The sequence below is a fragment of the Ictidomys tridecemlineatus genome, chromosome 7, assembly GCF_052094955.1.
Source record: "Ictidomys tridecemlineatus isolate mIctTri1 chromosome 7, mIctTri1.hap1, whole genome shotgun sequence".
Taxonomy (NCBI): Eukaryota; Metazoa; Chordata; class Mammalia; order Rodentia; family Sciuridae; genus Ictidomys; species Ictidomys tridecemlineatus.
The window spans coordinates 32541662-32563351 of record NC_135483.1 but is presented as its reverse complement, the minus strand read 5'-3'; the positions used below and the strand labels follow the sequence as shown (position 1 = coordinate 32563351).

At 29.6% G+C, this 21690-nt stretch overlaps 1 protein-coding gene across 49 annotated transcripts in view; it reads left to right on the top strand.

Moving 5' to 3' along the window:
- Nucleotides 1-21690, top strand: part of Rims2 (regulating synaptic membrane exocytosis 2) — a 559411-nt gene that overhangs the window by 300420 nt on the left and 237301 nt on the right. For 25 of the 49 annotated variants that reach the window (XM_005316267.4, XM_005316266.4, XM_021724861.3 and 22 more), the window contains 5 exons: nucleotides 544-667; nucleotides 2716-2762; nucleotides 4070-4182; nucleotides 14193-14323; nucleotides 19345-19516. In XM_005316267.4, the coding sequence (XP_005316324.2) occupies nucleotides 544-667; nucleotides 2716-2762; nucleotides 4070-4182; nucleotides 14193-14323; nucleotides 19345-19516 (587 nt within the window). Of the gene's footprint in view, nucleotides 1-543; nucleotides 668-2715; nucleotides 2763-4069; nucleotides 4183-10767; nucleotides 10816-14192; nucleotides 14324-19344; nucleotides 19517-21690 lie in introns of all 49 variants that reach the window. The other 24 variants (XM_005316271.4, XM_078016821.1, XM_078016803.1 and 21 more) reach the window with 1 other exon arrangement.

Sequence of the window (21690 nt, the reverse complement as noted above, 5' to 3'; positions counted from 1 at the left end):
GAAAAAAATTCCAACTTAGTTTGGAAAACTAGTTCATAGATAAATGCTTTTTTTTCTAAAATGTGTTGCTATATGTCACTTCATACTCTTGGAGAAATCCTTGAGTGCCTTAAAGAGGATTTGATAAAATGGTAATTATTAAGATTTTTACAAAAGAGTTTCAACAAGGGAAACCCATTAAAGAAAACAGAGAACTTGGTTATTTGAATGCGCGTGTGTTTGCACACACACACAGTACAGAGTCATAAAACCTATAAAGAGAAAATTGATTTTGATTGTTGTCTACAATTAAAATTTCCATAACAAATAAAAAATGATAACTTTTGTGTACTCTTTTTTCTTCTGACTATATCCTTTTGGTGAAGTATATTAACATGACCGTTAAATTTTATGCCATTGGGATTATTTTTAGTGTGGGTTTTATTCCACAGTGCTGATTTTATTCTGTAGTGTTCATTGAACTTTAAAGGTTGATTTTGTTTTGAGTACTTTTTTGGGGCTTAGTTTTTTTTTTTTCTGAGATTATTATTACTGATACTGTAGGTGATGAAGTATTAGAATGGAATGGAAGGTTATTGCAAGGAGCAACATTTGAGGAAGTGTACAACATCATTTTAGAATCCAAACCTGAACCACAAGTGGAGCTTGTTGTTTCTCGGCCTATTGGGTAAGTTGGTTTCAGTACTTGACTTTGTGTAGACTACTGTTAGGTAATTCATATTGTACCAATGCAAAATGTCATTCTGCTTTATGAAAATAAATTATTTATAAGACAATCACTTTTCCTTTTCTTTGCCAAAGACATCTCAGTAAAAATCATCACTTCATCTGATTGTGATAGACTATACAGTTTATTACAAAAGAAAAAAAAATAAATGTTGTGTTAGTTGACTTTTTATAACTGATCAAAATACCCAACAAGAACAACTTAGTTTATTTTAGCTCACAGTTTCAGATGTTCAGTCCATTGCCTGCCAAATTACTTTGGGTCCAAAGTGAGGCAGAACATCCAAGGCAGCAGGGCATGGAGGGAGGAGTGCTATCTGCTCCTGGTGGCCAGGAAACAGAGAGAAAGGGAGAGAGGGAGGGAAAGGGACTTCAAGAAAGATGAACCCTTTTAGGGCACTTCTCTGGTAAACAACCTGCTTTAGCCACACCCTCCTGTCTATTCTTACCACCTAGTTAGTCTATTCAAATTGGGATGAAGTAATTAGGTTACAGCTCTCATAACTGCACCTCTGAATGTTTTGCATTAGCATAGGAGCTCTTGAGGGTACACCTCATACTCAAACCATTACAGATGCCTTTTATTTTGATTATCTTAGCAACTAAATGGATGTCTATATTCATTTATAAGAGAAGTAGACTATGGTAACAATTTTTAAGGTTTAGTTTCACAACTATAGTTTTCTACACTGTAAAAATGACAATCATCTATAGTCTAGAAATTTTAAATATATATTTTTTTCAAAAATGCAGATTTCAATCCAGGAAAAAAAAGAACTTAAGGGGGATATAATTCTCAGATGCAGGAACGTGTTTAAGGAAAACACTCTCTTTAAGGAATGGTGATTAAAAGTACTGAAAATAGACAAATATCAAAGTATTCTTTGATATGTAATTTATTGCCTATGGATTAAATAGGCGATTTCCAAAAGTTGTCAATAAATATCATTCTTCAACTAGAATTATAAGAATTTCTCATTAAATATCACAACATTATTACCTCTGGAGAAGCTTATATTCTAGGCAAATGTAAAAGATTGTACCTCTGGCATATTTATGTCAAAGTAAAAGCAATAGAATATTATATAAAATGACAGTGAATGCATATTTGGGAGAGAGCAATCCAGAGTGGAGGCTACAGAAATTCTTTTGTTGTAGAACATGAGTGCCCCGTTTTTACTCATTTAGGAAATGGTTGGACTGTATTATTTTGATCTCTTTCTATGCTAGAGAAAATGATTTAGATTGGTAACTTAGTTTTATTGAAATGTTCCTTTCAAAGTAATGAATTTAGCACATGAAATTATACCCATTTTTTATTTGTCCATACATAGTTTTTTAATGTGGTAAAATTGCAGTTATTTGCTTAGTGCATTAATCAAATATATTTCTTGGTGTTAAAGTGCTCTTAAATCATATTTTTGTTAATTTATTCAAATAATTTATTCTTTTTATTCTGATATCTAATCTTCCCATCAATAAGTATATGTATTTTTAGTGTGCTTTTACTAAAAAGGTAACTTTGAATGTCCCAGTAAGAAACATGTTTGCCGTTATTACATTTATTTTTTAACTACAATCTGAATATCTAATTTTTGTTTTGGTGATATTTTTAGCTTCGATGTTATTGATTTAGACAGAAGGTAAAAATAAAGACTAGAATAGAATTAAAATGTATCTGTGAAACTTACCTTGTTGAATACAAAAGTTTTTTAGAGTGAGTAATTTATGTAGTGAGTCACAAAGAAGATAACGGATAGGTTTTTATAAATCTACAAAGGCATATGCATCTTAATTTCTTTTAAACATTTGGCATTAGTCCAAACCATTTATTAGCAAAAAAGATTTTTTTATTTCTTATTCATATAATAACTCAACAACACACAGGTTTTTGTTTTACAGTGTCCAATTATTATATAAGTAGATAATGATTAATATAGCCATTACATTAATTATTGAAACAGTTGTTTTCTTTTTCTATCATTTCAGAGATATACCTAGAATACCTGATAGCACACATGCACAACTGGAATCCAGTAAGTTTTATTTTTACTAGAAGAAATGTTATTAATAATGTTACTTATCAAGGTCAGATAAAGTATTTTGTCTGTTAATACAAAGTAAAAAATATAATGATATTGTTATCAAGTATACAATCATATGAAGATAGAAAATTTAGTATCATTCACATCACTATGAGGAAAAGTATAGAATTTTATAATAAGATTAGTTTTAATAATGTGGATTTTAGGTAGCTTTATTAAGGTGTATCACAATAAACTGATTGAATGAAGGAGTACAATTAGGAACTTTTGGCATACATATGTATCTATGAATCCATTTTCCCAATAAAAAAATCATAAATATACCCATTGCTCCCAACTGTTTCATCCCCAACATTTTCCTCAATTTTAAAATTACTCTTTGTAGACTCACTCTCAGTAAATAGAAGAAGAATGTTTGGGAAAAACTAGTGAATAATTACATTGATTCTAATCTACATTTGTGGAAAACAGAATAATTTTTCTGTTTCAGCAATAAAGCAGTATTGGGACAATAAATATACAAACTTAAATAATTTCGAATGTGTACTTTTTATTTCTTATTTATGAGTGTGTTAATGTTAAACATATGAATTTTTTCCCGAGGAACTAAGGTTCTTGATTGATTATGGCATACTGGGAGAGAGGAGGACAGTTGCAATTTGAGATACATCAATCAGGTAGACCAAATTGAGGAAAAAGATTAAAGCAAAAATTTGAAAGAGTGGTTACCTGAGGGAAAATTTTTTCAGGTACAGAAGCCAGACATAACATTGGCTGTATGGCAGGAAAGCCTAAGGTGCATTTAAGGAAACTTAACAAGGCCATTGTGACTAATTGGAATAAGCAAGGGGGAGAATGGTAAAAAGAGGATATCAGAATTGGAGAAAAGGGCAGCAGAATTGCATGTTTTATAAGTCACTGTGGAGACTTTGGCTTTTCCTTTCTGTCAGTGTAACTTATTAGATTCTTCAAGAGATAGTTTAAATATCACCTACTGGAAACATTTAATAATTCTGGGATAGTCTGGTACTTATTTTCTTAGCATTTAAAGTTTAGACTCTCTGTAAGTTTCTTTATTGATTGATGTTTTGATTATTTTTCCATTTCTATTATGAACATTTTATTATCTTATTGTAAGATATGAGTATAGTGCACATAACAGAATAAATATATTTTTATATGCAAAAGCAAAACCTCTAAGTTTACTTGTAACATAAAATGACATTTCAACAATATATCCTAAAGATTCTTAAAAAGTAAGAGGAGCCATTTTTATTATTCCTTATGTATCATTTCAGGTTCTAGCTCATTTGAATCTCAAAAAATGGATCGGCCTTCTATTTCTGTTACCTCTCCCATGAGCCCTGGCATGTTGAGGGATGTTCCACAGTTCTTATCTGGACAACTTTCAGTATGTAGTCAATAAATTAATTTTTCTTTGTGGAATATTATATTGTTTTTAAAATATGATATGTTAGGTTTTTGTAAGCCAAGTTTTTCCTAGAGCATAATTGTAATTTAACCATCATTGTTCTCTTTGTTATTAATTTTAACTAATTGAAATTCAATTTAGAATAATCTTCATAGTGCCTTCTCTATTAAAATTATGTTTTGCGTAATTATTGACAGATTTTGTGAAGACACTACCTATTTTTTTCCTTAATAATTATTCTAAAACTCAGGTTATGATTTTTGCTCTATATTTTAAAATGACTATAAATTTTCAAGATTTTTAAGAGAAATAAATGTTGTGCTGTACAAACGTACTACTTAAGATAAAAGTAACTTTATATATATATATATATATATATTTTTTTTTTTTTTTTCTTCCCTACTTTCAATCTTAAGGAAATTTGGGGCTTTCTAGGTGCGGTGGCGCATGCCTATAATCCCAGTGGTTTGGGAGGCTGAGGCACAAGGATCCAGAGTTTAAAGCCAGCCTTAGCAAAAGTGAGGTGCTAAGCAACTCAGTGAAATCCTGACTCTAATAAAATACAGAAAAATGCTGAGGATATGGCTCAGAGCTTGAGTGCCTCTGATATCAATCCCTGGAATTCTCCTCCACAAAAATGAAATTTGGCGCGAATATCATAATAATGATTGGATTTTAAATATTGCTCTGAAATATTAGGATACTGGAGATTTTCTTTGTCAACAAAGAAAACCAAAATATTGGGGAGACATATAGTAAATTTCTTGAATATGCTAGGTAATTTCACATTACGTGATGTTTCCTGTGTTCATTTTCTGATCAAAAGATAAAAGTTCAATAACACATTTTATGCTATATCCATATTAGAAGAGTTTTGCAAATTTAAGTCCTCACTTTTTATTATTTTTCAGTTGTTAGAACATTTTATTATATTTATTCAGTTTTATTGTCCTTAATGTTGATGTTTACTTAACTTGAAGTTTCATGAATATTAGAAAAGTATTTAGATTCCCCTAGTCTAGACATTGAATTTTGGTTGAAAATATTATAGTTTAAACTAAAGTATCTTGGGCTGGTATATATAGTGCAACAGAAATAGCTTTTTGTTAAATCAGCTAAAACATTTCTTTTTTTTTTTTTAAGTGGGGAATGGTATAGTGTTTGATTTTTCTGAAGCATTTTCATTTAATTAAAAGGAAATGTGGGAAGATAATAAAAATAAAATTTATGATCTTAAAATTATTGAAGAAGTTATTAGACATGTCTCTTCTGGAACTATTTTGATCACAAAGCTGATAATAACAGAAAAGTTATGCAAGAAAGAATAAGGAATACTGTTAGGAGATTTTGTGTGTCTCACTAAAATAAGCTTCTTCCCTTTATTACTTTCTTTTCTCTTTTATAAGTAGACTTAACTTTTTCATTTGAGCACCATGGTCTTTTTTCCATTCTCTAGAATAAGTTTCTACTTATTTTCTTACATGTATTAACATGTATAGTTACAACAAATTTATGTGTTTTTTCTACCATCTTAGAAAACATTAGTGGGTTAGGTATTGTCTTTTATTATGGCTCCGTTTAAATAGGTCATCTTTAAATAATATCTGGGTGGGTTATGTTAGATGATTCTAGTCCATAAATAAATCTGTGTGTGTATGTGTGTGTTTGTGTGTATGTGTGTGTGTGTTTATGTGTCTATGTGTATAATTAGCTTGAGTTGGCTGAGTGAGGAGCAAAAATTGAATTTTCATAATAAGAATATGTTTTCTCCTATGTTCGTATACAAATTGGAGTAGGAGGGTAAGGTTAGGAGCATAGGGCAGAGATTCAGACAGTTTCAAAGGTAGCTAATTGTCCTTATGGTTCAAAATTAATATGGTAGGAAGGCGAGGCTGCTAAATATTTGGAACAACATAAAACCAAAAGTTTCATCTCTAAATGTATGTACAATTATATAAAGAATTTTAGATTTACAAATGATGTTGGTTTAAATCCACATAATTAAAATTTAATGTGTATCCCATTTTCTAATTTTCTTACGAATTGGAAGGAATATGCTCTAGCATGATATTTGTGAAACTTCAATTGCATATGTTTTGAAATTACACATACACACACCACATCCCTGTATGTAAAAGATATTAATTATAAATATAATACCTATTTATTATAGATAGGTAGAAAATATAAAAAAATTAAAAAATAAAAATCATCTATAATTCTGATACCATCATTTAACCAGTCACAATATATAAATCTTTAAATAAAAATAATAAATTTGTACATCCTGTTGTACACCTTTTTTATGTAATAGCATATTATAAACTTTTTCTCAGCTTAAAAATTTCTGATAAAATTGGGCTGGGTTGTGTAGAGCACTGCGTTCGAGGCCCTGGGTTTGATCCTCAGCACCACATAAAACAACAACAACAAAAAAACAAAACAAAAAAAACAAAGAACAAAAAAAAATGTTAAAGAAAAAAAATATTCTTTAAAAAATTTCTGATAAAATTATTTTGTAGATATTTAATGCTTCATTTTAAGTTTAATTCATATATCATGTAATATCATATATGATTTATTTTATATTGCTGATTTCAAATTTTCATTATCATAAATATTGATGCCATGGAAATCCTTGAATCTAAATCTTGCATAATTTTGCTGGGGCCAATTTATTTTGTGAGAATAACTTTCCTGAAGTAAAATAACAATAATATGAAGTATAAAGTAAATATTTAAGATTATTGAAGTCTATTCCAAATTTTTCTACATTTTTTTAAACAAATCAATGTCCAGTCATCTATTTAAAAATCACCCAGGGTCAGAAATAGTACTATTAGTACTACTAATATAGTACTTGTCATCAGGAATAAAAATGAACAAGATAGAATGGTTTTTACTATCATGTAACTTACTAATTTTAATTTCAACCTTTGTATCTAGGAAAACACAAGTAAGATGCTATCATGGATATAATATTTTCCTTCATAATCCTATCCCTACCATTTTGGAACAATTTTGCTATAATGATGTAGGAGTTGAAAAAATGTCTATATACATCATTCCTAGGGCAAGTTCTTGAAAGTGTCAAGGCAACATTACATTTGTGTTTTCTTACATTTTTTTTTTTTTTTGCTTTCAGTGGGATTTTACTTGGCCCTATACCAAACTTACAAAATCATGAATTGCTAATGCTTGAGAAAAAAAGATAATTTGTATAGTATGTGGGCTGACCTTTCTAATATATTTGTTAGTTCATGGACTGATATTTTCTTAAATAGAAAATATACATATAAAATTTCTTGTTTACATGTTTATGCTCCAGTCCTTTTTTTAAAAAAAATTTGTATACAACTTATTTTCTCTATAGACTTATTATGTGACTGCCAGTATTTTAGGGTATAAGTGTGAAAGTGTCATTAATGTATTTTTGAAAAAATCAGCTTGAGTTCAGGTTTATGCCACTTGGACTATATGTTAGCCTTTTCAGTGACAGCACTCTTTTGTTTTCATTCTTTTTTTAAAAATATGTGTTTTAGAATTTAGCAGTTTATGCCTTCAGAAGATTATCATTATAAATCTTAATATTTTAAAATTAATCTATAATCTTTGTCTAATTTTGAGATAAAATAAAACTTTTGTTTTTTTTTTTAAAGTGAGAAAAGATTCAGAATCCTTTCTATAGGAACTCAGAAATTGATTCTACTGACAATTTAAAAATTTTTAATATGGATTCAATGGTTGATTTATGGTTGCAGAGTTTCCACAAGTTACTTTAATATTTTTGTGACTTTATTTTTTAGTAAATATTGTAAATATCCATTTTATATTACCATTTAGTGGTAATAAGTAACTTCAGAGTAGTTGTGTGCCTTTTATATCCTCTTGGAAACTTGGAGCCTTTAAAAAAATGTTGTATAAAGTTTTTCCTCTAAACTTTAATCTTTTATAATACATTGTCATAACTGTTATTCTGGAAGTATTGCATGAAAGACAAGATAGGTGTACAGAAGTGACAAAAAATGCAAAATAGATCATGGTGTACAAATTAAAATCTTCCATTTATATGGAGCCAGAATTGTAATAAACATCACATCTTTCATGCTTGAACTAAATGAATTAATAATAATTATCAATTACAAAGCAGCACAAGTACTTCATTATTCCTATCTGAGATACCTAGACTCCATAGAGATAGAAAGTGCTCAGTGGCTGCCAAGGGATAGTGAGACAGGGGAATGAGGAGTGATTAAAATACAGAGCATTTTTCTGGTGAATGATGAAAAAGGTTTGAAACTAGGGAATGGTGATTATTCCATAGCATCAGAAACTCAATGATTGCCACTGAATTGTATATTTTAAAATGGTTCATTGTATATTTTATGAATTTCACTTGAATTAAAACCCACCAAATTCTAAATGTATTTTTACAGTCACTTTAATGTATGGATGCCTGGGTGAAGATTCAGTTTAAAAAGGCTAACTTCAGAAAACTGTGAATTGTCAGACTGAAATCATTTTAGAAGTAGAAAAATGTTTAAAGGATTAATTTATTTCAAATACTATTCCTTTTAAAGTAAAATTTTGGTTTTTTGAAGTAATATTTTCTTCCAAAATATTTCATTATCTTGATATATTTGGTTAGAGCAAAATAGGTGGAAAGCCAAGGAAAAAAAAATGCATTTCTAGAGTACCTTGGTAGTCCATTTGTTCAGCATGTCTAGTTAATCCCTGTGAATTTCATATACCCCTTCTTCCATTTGCTAAAGAATTATCTGCCCAGGATATGCAGACAGATATCATAAACACACTCCGCATCTGAGTACTTCTTCCTATGGCCATATGGCCATATGGCCATATGAAAAGGAAGATAGCTTGGATTTGAGACTTTGGTCTTTGGAGGGAGCGGGGAGATATGACTCATAATTAAATAATGTCTGCTTTTCTTTGGGTTTTAGGTTTATATCTTAAATAGCATCTGTCCAATGATAGTTGAATTGGGCAATAGTCCACCTATTCCTCACTGTTTCTGTGTAGCAGTGGAAAATATAGAAAGAAGCTTTTAACTATTTATAACTTGAAAGAAGGAGACAAGAGATTCATCTGTAAGAAATATGAGGAATGGGATGGGATCCTGGTGAGAAAAGCAGAATTAAATGTCTTAAAATCCATTCTCAAATCCAAAGATACACATCTAGTTTTGGTCTTGATTTGACCATTGACATGCCTGGATTCTGATTATTGTGGTATCTTTTGGAAATGGTTTCAAAATGAAAGCAAAAAAAAAAAAGTCAGAAAAGAAAAGAAATTTTATTCTAAGAATTTGAAATAGAGTGTTTTTAATCAGAACGGGACTCCACTTCCTGTCTTTACATTATCTTGTGTTTTGAGTACAGGCAAGTATATCTATATCTTTTTTTTATGTCTTTGTTTCCTCATCTGCAAAATTGGGGATAATAACAACTAGCGTTCTTGGTAATAGGAGCCAATAAACTTGCAAAAAGTTGTCATTAAAGGCTTGAAAAAATATTAAGACCTGTATAAACAGTAGTAATGAGATATTGTCATTAATCAGCATGATTAGTAATAAATAATAATGTCTCCAATTAAAAACACTGAATGTCTGAAGTTGGTGTTTAGTACTAGAAACTGGTATAGATTATTAAAATGTGAACCATCAATTAATTATGTGCATCCAGCACACTTTTATCTTAATGTGCTTTTTTATTTGTTGTTTGTTAAAGAAATTCTAAAACCAAGTTGGCTAAATTTTTTTGTATGGTTAAATTTACATCATTTTGGAAAAGTTCCACAATTACTTGCACAGATGACTTTTTCAATAATAATTCTTTAATACTTTTTTAAATCTAACTTCTTTTTGGAGTACACTTTTTTCCTAGGTACAGTTGACCCTCCATATCCATGTATTTTGTATCCACAGGTTAAACTGTGAATGAAAAGTATTTAAAAAACCTATACTACATATGTTTAGGCTTTTGTCATATCATTATTTTCCCCAAAATACAATATAATAACTATTTATATAGTAGTTACATTGTTTCAGGTATTATAGGCAATTCAGAGATGATTTAAAGCATAAGGAAGGGTGTGTGTATGACATTTTTCATAAGGAACTTGAGCATCAATGGATTTTGTTATTTGCTGTGTCCTGGAACAAACCTCTATGGATACCAAGGCCTGTAGTACGTAAGAGTAAGAGTAAAATCTGAATTTTTTGATTCCTGGGTTATATTTACAATCATTCTTTCAGAATATACAGGCCCAAACATGTTATTTTATCTTAATTTCCGTTATGTTGACTATATTTTAAAATCCTGATTAAATAAATATAATAGTTTGTATAGTTTTAATGTATCTTAACATTTATCAATATTAATTTACTTATTAGAATTATTTAATTTTAAAAAAGTAAGTTTTCATGAAAATGTTGTATTTAAGGGATAGTTCTATGTCTTTATTTTTACTTTTGGTCTTTTAGTTCCAGCGTGTTGTCCTTTTTGGTTTTGTTTTATTGCTTTTTTCTTTAATTTTGCTTACCAGAGCCAAAGCCTTAGTAGAAGAACAACGCCTTTTGTTCCTAGGGTTCAGGTAAAGGCCTTGTCTGCCTGATAGAAATTAAATTGTGTTTTATCCCTTATTTGTATGTTTTTGGAAAATGCGTAGTAGGAAAACTTGTTTTGGTATGTTGCTCCAAGTCATATTATTGACTTTCAAATCATTTGATGAGCCAGCTTGTAAAAGTTCTGCATGGGGATTAGAATACTGAATAAAAATTTAAAGAGACAATCTCTGTTAGTGATTTTATATGATAAAATAAAACTTTTAGGTTTCAAAGTGGCATTTAATATAGATTTATTTTATATTTCAGTTAAATATGTAACATTATAGAAATAACAGTTTTATACTGTTGATATTTTTCTTTGTTACACTAAGATTGCTGTCTCTTTAAATCATTCATTATATTACTTAACATCTACATTCTCTTGCATTTTCCAAGCAATGACTCCTTGGGGAGATTGGCAAATACATTTGTACCTTATTTAAAATGTGAATTATATGCATATTGTATACAAGGTTCAACTTTTGGAAAGAACATTACTTTGAAAGAACAAAATCCAAATCCAACTGAAATGTGTTTGGCTTATTTTGTTTATATTATATCATTCCATTTAATTTATTGTAATATTTGGGTACAAGTTGTTTGCCTGTTTTCTCTAGGAAACCTTTATATGGTAAAATAATGTCAATATAGTATTTTTTAAAAGTAGTAGTATTATGCCTTCCTTGCTTTGCTGCATGTTTTTAAGAATTTGCTGATTTTCAATAATAGTTACTTTGTTTAAATTTTAGAGATCAAAATTATTTTAGTTAATATGGCAGTATAAAATATTTATGTACTGTTTAGCTTCTACTTAGAAAAATTAAAAACTGTTACATGGTAAAGCTGGGATGATAATCAAATTAAACAATTAGAAGGATACCAAGATTTTATTAAAGAAATTAATTGAGCATGAAAATTTTCAGTACTAGAATTGTGAGAATATATTTGTTATATTTGGGGAAATCAAGAGCTATGTTTTAATCATTTTTTTAAGAATACAAATCAGAAATTTAAGAATATGATATAATTAGCTAAGTAGTGAAATATTTGAACTGGATGTCTATTAAAAACTTAAAGTTTTAGTTTTAAGTCCTATAATATAAATGAAAATTAGGGCTATCAAATATTCAGTGTAAGACAGCATATAAAAAGGTGCAATTTTGATTAAATAATGAGTAGAATTAAAATTTACTTGTTTCCTATCTAAATTATTTTAATAGAATATACTTGGAAAGTATAATTTAAATAACTATAAAAGACCATTATGAAAATATGAATGCCATATCCTAATATTGGTTTGTATGAGAATTGAATGATATTAGTGATTTTTTTGGTTTTCCATGGCATGAGGAAATATGAAAAGAATACTCTTTATGAGATTTATGAAATGTATCTCAACTGTTTAATGATTTTTGAGCAAAATTATTGCCTCTGAAGATGGTAACAAGTGCTTAGTCTCAAACTTTTGAAAATTTTTCACAATAATCAATAATTTGTTCACATAATTTTGAGCTCAGTCTCATAATGATAAATATTGTCTGTTTTTTAATTTTAAAGTTTATTGGAAAATTTTTTATTTTACCATTTCAAAATCCTTTTTTCTTTGAGGTGTCAATATTCATGTTATGATCCTTTGAGAAGGATTTTTAATATCTTGAAAGAATAAAGCCATAAACTCTTTTATTATTAGTGAAAAATAAAGAACATAATAATTTTTAATGTGATCTTAGTCACACATTTTAGAGGAACTGTGACACTATCTACATCTCTTTCATTTCATATACAGTGAAGCATTTCTGCATTTATTTTTTATTTTCTTCTCATGGCATTTGCCAAAAGAATATTTAACTCTTCACTCCACCCATACTTATGTATCTGTATTTTTATATTGTTAGACATGCAGATGTTTGAACTTTTTCTCCTTCACTGGAGACTTTTCCTTCAGGTTGTTGATTCCTTTGCATAAGGCAGTGGTTCTCAAATTTTAGTTATCTTAAGGTTCACTAGGAGGACTAATTAAAATGTAAATTCCAAGGCCCCATTCTGATAGAATAGCTGAAGGTGGGCACAGAAATTTATAACTTTTAAATAAATAAGTCAGATAATACTACTGTAGGAGTTTGTTAGCCAGACTTTGAGAAAAATTTTTTAAGGTCTGAGTTTTGAACTTAGAAACTCTTAAAAAAAATTGCTGTACAATAGGAAGATAATACCTATATTAATCATAAAGACTTAATAGAATATGAAAACTAGTAATTAATTTTTAAAATTTGGATATTTCTTACTCTTATTCCTATAAGAGGACTAATTCTTTTTAGAAAGATAAAAGGGTTAGATATTATTTTTTCTACTCTTTTGGGCTGTCAGTCTATCTCTGCTAAAAGTTGCTTAGTCTCTTGTTATCTAGAATATGAAGTGAGACACTCAGGAAAGCCATGGTGGAATTGGAACTGAACTACCAGTGTTCCAGATATGATCAGAATTTATTTTTACCTGTAATTCTCAAGTTTCAAATTTTTGGTTCCTTTTCAGTTTCAAGATATTGGTCAGAGATGTACTGAGTTCTGAACCAAGATGTGGATCAGAGCCATGGTTATCATAGATCCTGATATAATAGAATCAGCTATTTAGGTGTGAAGGTGTGAAGTATGTGTGTGGAAGATGATACCTGTTACGTGAAATGAATTCAGCACTGGATGTGAAGTTCCAATCCCTAATTATGGCACAGTGATATTATTCACATTTTCTTATCACATGTTATAAAGTGAAATCTTATTATTCTAAGGATGTGATGCATTTACTTCACTAAAGACACAGGAACTTTATGTATGAAAAAGTAAAAAAAAAATTTAAAAATTATTAAAGCTTTAAATGTGAACTGGAGGAATCAATTGACCAAAGCTACTATTAAATCCTCTTTGCTCAATCTTTGAAATGTCTTGCTGTGGAATAACATGAAACATTTACTTGAAAATAACCTATGAATATCACATAAATAAGTTACTATCTTCTCAATTCGTTTTGAGGATTTATTCTAAACTCATTATAGGGGAAACAAAATGAACTATAATGATTCTTGCTTAGAAAACAGAGCATTGATCATATTGCTCTTTAATTATGATAGTATAATTATTATGTGAATATTAATAAAGAATTAGGATAATAAGCAGTCTGAGTGATTTATCAATTAAAACAAAATATATGAACAAATTCTTTTATTCATTGATGTTATTATAATAAACTAAAATGAAATTTATATTTTGTGTTAATGTTAGTGAAAGACAATGGTGTGAAGATATTAGAAATGTAAACATGTATTGGCAGTACATGTTTGAGCTGATAAATGAATATTTTTGCTTTTCAGATAAAACTATGGTTTGACAAGGTTGGTCACCAATTAATAGTTACAATTCTGGGAGCAAAGGATCTCCCCTCCCGGGAAGATGGGCGACCAAGGAATCCTTATGTTAAAATTTACTTTCTTCCAGACAGAAGGTAGGGATATGAAATAAAATAGATATTCTCGGAAATAAGTGGGAAAATATTAATAGCAAATGAGTGTTTGAATTCTATATTATTTATGTTTTTGTATTATACCAATCAGATACTTTTGAAATCTAACATAAACATAATCATTCTTAGTAATCAGAATAATGCCAATTATGTATTTGAGATTATTCTTAAATGTGGATTAAATATGCATTATATATTATTAAATATTTATTTTAAGCATGTGTGAATTGTTTTTGAATAACATGTATTTATTTATCAAAATCATTAAAATTTATAACCCTCAAAGTCAAATTTTTATCCAAACTCTAGAGACAAAAGTTGAAAATGATCCTAAAAATATTCATATTTGTCTACAATTTATACCTCCTATTACATGATATTGTTTCACTCTATTCCACAAAATTAACAAGTGCATTTCATTACCCCATATTAACAAGGAAACCCACTAGACTCAGTTTCAGTTTCTTCAAGTATTATTTGTTTTGATTTTAGTCAACATAAATGATATTGTCTGCCTCCATTTAAATAGAGGTTTAGAATTGGAGGAATATCAAAATAATCTAATCTTTTTAATTTTAGGCATGTAAAAATGAAAGGGTCTCTGCAGTTGGGATCATTAAAACAAGGAGAATGTAATGATACTAATTACCCTTTCCTCAGCTATTGCCTCTCCTGGTTTCCAAGGCAGAGTGCTCTCAAGAGCAGGTCATTTTTCTCAGGTCAGAAGAGGCTGCACACAGATGTGATCCTAAACATGTTCATACCTTTTCAGATTCTAATTTTCTTTTTAGTTCAAATACAAAGTTCATTAGGGTTCATTTGTATGTCAAAGTATTATCTCAACAACAATCTCAGCAAAGAAAAGGACAAAAGAAAGCAAATGATTAATAAAATCCTTACGGTTTATTTGATATATATTTTGAAGTGAGAATTGTAAAACAAATTCCTCATAACATATCAAGGTGTCATAACATCTGGTTATTAGAAACTATTTGCCATATAATTTTACTTTATAAAGTTAACTTGAAGAAAATTGTTCTCTAACCAATTAGATTATCTTTTGGAGAGAGATATATGTTGAACTGTAAGAGACAAAAGGACATTCGTAATTAGAGCCTAGACTTCATAGCTTTGTGTAAGTCTAGACTTCAGGTGAATGCCAGATGTCACAGCCAGATTAGCCTATCATCCTGGTAGTGAAGTCATATGACTTCTTACAGTAGTAGGATTTGTTACCCTAAGCATTGTTGATATGCCATGATAAAAATGTATAGGAAGTGCTACATTATCATGTTTTTATACACACACATGACTTTCGTTTCTACTAATTCAAATCTTTAAAGAGAAACATTTTTTTAAAGATGCCAAACTTCTATCAAATTATCGAATTTCTTTTTTGATGTGCCTTTTTAAAAAATTTTTATTTTTTACTTATTATACAACCTCTCTTCCTTCTTTCTGAGCAGATAGAAGTTAAAATGGTGAGGTAGTCCTCCTTATCCAGTCCCTTAAATTCTAAATATATCATTTTTTTCTTTTTTTTTAATTTCAAGGAATTAAAAAAAAATTTGTTGTTGTTGATAGACCTTTATTTATTTGTTTTTTATTTATATGCAGTGCTGAGAATCGAACCCAGTGCCTCACACATGTCAGGCAAGTGCTACGGCTGAGCCCCAGCCCCAGTTCTAATATCAAGGAATTTGAGAGACATTTTAATTTTTTTTTCTGAGATTATATCTCATCTGAATTTTTTGTTAGTTTATCAGTCTTTGATAATTGTTACAGTTACGTAAATTTTGTAGCTGTCTTTGTTGAATGCATTGTGTTAGGGTTTTATTTCTAAAGAAGAATTCTCTGCTTAACTTAGAAACATTATTGTTGACAGTTAACTTATTCTGTCAACTTTTTTTTCGCTGTTGACACAATTTATAAACACTAAACATAAATAAAGGAATATTTGTGCTTTGGTTATAAATTTCACTTTTCCTGGCAATATTTTAGGGAGAAGTGCTTGAACAGATGAACATAGAAAACAATTCATGCTTTTTTTGTTGTTGTTGTTGGTAAGATTTTGTGGAGGAGCAAATGAAGGTACACAAAGAAATCTACTCTAGAATCTCAGTTGAGCTATTAGAAAATTACTACAGTGCATAACTTACTAGTGCTATAAAAAATAACTGGGAATACTATGCACTCTTTCTAATATCTTGAAGTAAATTTGGTTACCAATATATATTTCTTTCTTTCAAACACCACATAAAAACATGCTATTAATAAGGCAAATGGAAAGCGAAAGTGCTGATTGCATAAAGATAAATAAAAAAAGCTTTAACTCTATTTTATTTTTACAAAATTTTGACTATAGTTAAAAATCTGTAACTGCTGTCTTGAACATCTTCATAGATTCTAACTGATTTTGGTTTTTAAGTAGTTTTAGCACTTTTTCAGTGCTTGACTTTATATCATGATATGATTCTGGAGGCTTTGATTATAAATCTAAAAGAAAGTAAAACTCATTGTTTTTAACTTGCTGAAAATAAAGTTATTTTTTCATGGTTCTTTTTATGAATTGGTGCTTGGGCATACACTAAATAGCTCTATTGAGCTAATAATAGAGGTTAGGTTTGTAAGGAAATTTAGAAATTATCTTTTTCCCTTTCTACCCATTAAAGAAATCCTGTATAAAATGGTCATTCTTTGAGGGTTCTTTTCAGTTCTTGAAAAGAAAGTTCTTGGCTTATTCTCCTCTCCTTTCAGATTTTAGTGTAAACCATTTAAATTAGATAGTCAGCTCATATTAAATATTTCCTTCCTGGTCTTCTGGTAGGAACTATGTCTTTTGATAAGGTCTCAAAATTTGTTTTTTCATGGATGGAATTTATGTGGATGCTAAATGAACATTTGTTAACAATTTAAATGAAGGAAGTGGGGAGAAAGAGCATTAATCATTGTCTTTGTTATTACAAGTTGAGTATCCCTTATCCAAAATGCTTGGGATCAGGAGTGTTTCAGATATCAGAATGTTTTTGAATATTTGCATATATATAAGAGTCATCTTGGGAATATGACCGAAGTCTAAATACAAAATTTCATTTCAATTTCCTATAAGCTTTGTACACATAGCCTGAAGGTCATTCTGTACAATGTTTACAATAATTTTGGTGTGGAATTGTCCATTCGTGGCATCATGTCAAAATTCAAAACAGAATGGATTTTGGAGCATTTCATATATTATATTTTTGTATTAGTGATGCTTAACATGCATTCCTTTTATTTAGTTATTCTTACATCCTATATATATACATATATATGTATATATAATATGACTTCTTTTTCATGTATAGCAATAAAATCTAGGTGGGTTTGCAAATTTAGTTTCATACAGTGCTTTCAAAATTTGTAACGATACATTGTATATTATATTTTCTGTGTGTGTGTGTGTGTGTGTGTGTGTGTGTGTGTTTGTGTGTATTAACAAATTCATTATCAGTGTACCTAAAGGCAGCTTTCTCTCATGTTACATATAATGCTCTGGAAATAATAATTTTATTATGCAAGTCAAATCTATATTAAAACTTAATATTCCTAAAAGAAGTTGTGTAACTTCTTTTTTTTCAGAGATGTTTAGCCTTTCTTTGTTCTTTGTCCTATTTATTTCCTAGCTGTATTACTCAGCTTTCTGTGCTGTGACAAAATATCTGAGATAAACAACTTAAAAGGAGGAAAGATATGTTTTGGTTATGGTTTCAGTATATGGTCACTTGGTCCTGTCACTTTGGGCCTGTGGTAAGAGAGAACATCATGACAGGGAGTGCCTCTTTGAGCAGAGCTGCTTACCTCATGGTGGCTAGGAAGGAGCAGGGGGGAGGACCAGCAGCCAGAATCCCCAAATCCCATTCAAGGTCATTCTCTCAATGAGCTCAAATCTTCCATCTAAGCCCTGCCTCCCACAATTTCCACCACCCATAGGCCATCAACAAGGTACCAAGCTTTTAACATTGTGCTTTTGGAGGACATTTAAGATCTAAACCATAACAACAGTATTCTTAGAACAGTGCTGTGCTGAGAGAATTTGAAGCGTTAATATTATTCTAATTGGAGTTCATTTTTTTGTCCACTTCTCATTTTAAATAGGCTCCCCTAGTTTAAAGTTTACTTCCTAGATGATTTTCTCTATTTCTACCCAGTTTTTGGTCTTCCTTAATAAATAGAATAGTGATCTCCAAAGAGGATGGAGATATACCATAGGGGATGTGTATATATATATACATAGTACCACAATATAATATGGTACAGCATGTGTATATTTTTAAATATACATGCAAATAGTGATGTGCTGTTTAAAACATGATAAAAATATGCCATCAAAATAAGTATGAAACTGTAAGTTTCATCTGTCCAGATGATCCTCTTGTATTTCCAGCCTATATATTGTAGCTAGTTTACATAGAAACAATTTTCAATATTTTAGAAGACATGGTATGTTGAACAAGCAAATGGTATTTCTTGTATATAAGGAAGTAACTTTATAAAATGCATATAAATTGCTTATTAACTGAACTATCTGGATATGATATGTACATTGCAATTTACTCTTATTTTTATACAATTATATGTCAGCAGTTTAAATGAATACTATGTATAATTTTACTGGTTAATTACCATTTTGAAGGTTTCCAATAGAGAAATAAGTTAAAAAAATTTAGAGTTAAGATTATCCATTATTTACATTATTTTTATTTATTTATCTTATTTACATTTTGAGAGATTATATTTTCAATTGTTGGGCTTTGGAAAAAATTGAATTCCTGATATTATTGTCATACTTTTAAGTATGGCATAATTATACATCTTATAAATTTTAAAAATGTTTTAAAGATAATAGTATTTGCAGTATGACAAATTTGTGATAGAATTTCACTTCTCCCCTGAGAAATTTTAAATTAATAAATCTTAGGGTGAACAGGGTTTTATATAAGTTTATATATTCTTTTCTTTCCTAGTGATAAAAACAAGAGAAGAACAAAAACGGTTAAAAAAACATTGGAACCCAAATGGAACCAAACATTCATTTATTCTCCAGTTCATCGAAGAGAATTTCGAGAACGAATGCTGGAAATTACCCTTTGGGATCAAGCTCGAGTTAGAGAGGAAGAAAGTGAATTTTTAGGAGAGGTACCTGAAATTATTTAAAGTTCACATTATTTATGTTATTCTAAATGACTATGAGTAAATTTTTATATTTCAAACATGAATAAGTAAGCATAATTTTTTAATTTAATATAATGAATTTTGCTACTTACTACTTTAAAATAAAATGATAGCATAGAAAACAATGGCTCTAAATTATTTTTTATTAAAGCTTAGCATGCTGGTGATGGTGCACAACTATACTCCCAGCTACTAGGGAAGCTAAGGCATAGGAGTTCAAGGCTAATCAGAGCAACATACTGACTCCCCATTTCAAAAATAAATATGTGCATAAATAAATAAATATTATGTGATAGTTTTTACTGCTTATTCTTACTACAGAGATCTCAGTTGAATGATAGAATGTTTCTATTTCACAAAGTGCTTTGCTTTATATAATCATGTATATTTTATTATTGAACCAAATGTACCACTAGTAAGTAGTTCAATCATTTATTCATGGATTAGTTTTTAATGTAGAAGACACTGTATTAAGGTCTGAGATTTCAAAGATGAATAAGGCATGTCACTTCATATTAGGGAATTTACAATGCACTGGGGATTCAGACAATTGAATGACAATTATAATATAGCGCGCCAACTGCTGAAAGAGGGAAACTACAAAAGGAATACCTAATTCAGTAGTGTGACACTTCAGAAGTGTCAAAGGAAGGTTCCATGAGAACTGGAATGTGGCAAAATCAAGAGAAGTGAAATTCCTGCAAGGGAATAACAAGACAACAAGGCTGAGGGAATTTGGGGCAACCACATTGAGATTGGAAGGAAAAGTGGTTAGAAATGAGACTTGTGTGTTAAACTAAAACCAGATCATATCATTTAATATAATATATTAAATTTTGATTTATCCTGGGATAATGGGAACCAATGATAACTTTCAAAAAAAGCCTGGCTCAATTGTCTTTGTACTTGAAAAAATATGTTTAATTGTAAGGTGATAAATATATTAGAGAGGAGCATCATAAGAAGCAGTTCTCCAGCTATTAGCATGCTAAGTTATCTACTTTCCAGCCTTTTCCAATGTTTGGTTTTTCTGAGTGAATTAATTGGTAATCTCATGGGAAAAACAATAGTCAACAGAAATTTAGAAATGAATGTTGTTAGCTAAGAAACCAAAGTAAACCAATGTGGGAAGAAGGGTAATACAGTTCTGAGCGGAAATTCTGAAGCCAGCTGCCTAGGTCTACATACTTGGCACTGCCACTTCCTGGCCTTGCATCCTTGAGCAAGTTATTTAACCTAGCTGTGCTTCAATTTTCTCTTTATCCAAGTGAAAATAATACTGCAAACTGGGCAAACTAAGGTTTATATGAGGATTAAATAAATATGTTGTTTGTGTCTCTGCGTGTAAACATTTGGAACATACTGCATGCAATTCTAAAAATAATTAGGGAAAGTTTGGACAGCATGAAATAATAACTTGCTCATTTTGCTCTTTATTCCTGTAGCTAAATAGTACAGCAATTTATTTTTATGTTGCAGGTCTCACTAACACAAGTGCAAACACTCAAAATTATGTAACACTGTAAAAGAATAATTTATATCTACATTCTGATTTCTTTTGCAATTTAAAAAACATTCATATAATATGGTTTACATTAAAAGCTCCTTGCTTTTTTTCCTTTTCTGTTTTTTTTTTTCAATTGACAGGTGATAATTGTACTTTTTTTATGAGGTATAGTGTGATGTTTAGTGTTACTTTAATCCTTAGCGTGATGGTACAGTGTACACAGTTTTGAGTAAGACAAATGAATGCATTTTGCCTTTTTCTCTTATGGGCTGGTGTGATCTTAGACAAGTTCTTTTAATCTTTCTTAGGTCTTGGTATTCTGGTCTGTAAGATCAAATTGTAGATTTTTTTTTTCTGACAATTAAGATATAGAAAATAAAGCATGGTTCTTAACACACAGGTGCTTGAAATTAATTTTTCTCTCCTCATTTATGAATTCTAGTGAGGTTATACTAGTGAAGATAAAAAAGAAAACTTTTTAAATTAGAAAATAATGTGCGCATACATTATTATTGCAGACATTTTAAAAGTAAAATTATTATTTATGTCGTGGCAAATTTAGTAGCCTCTAGCATTTGGGTAGTGAAGGGTCTATGAAATAAATATCTTAGATATTTAAAACTTTTAAATC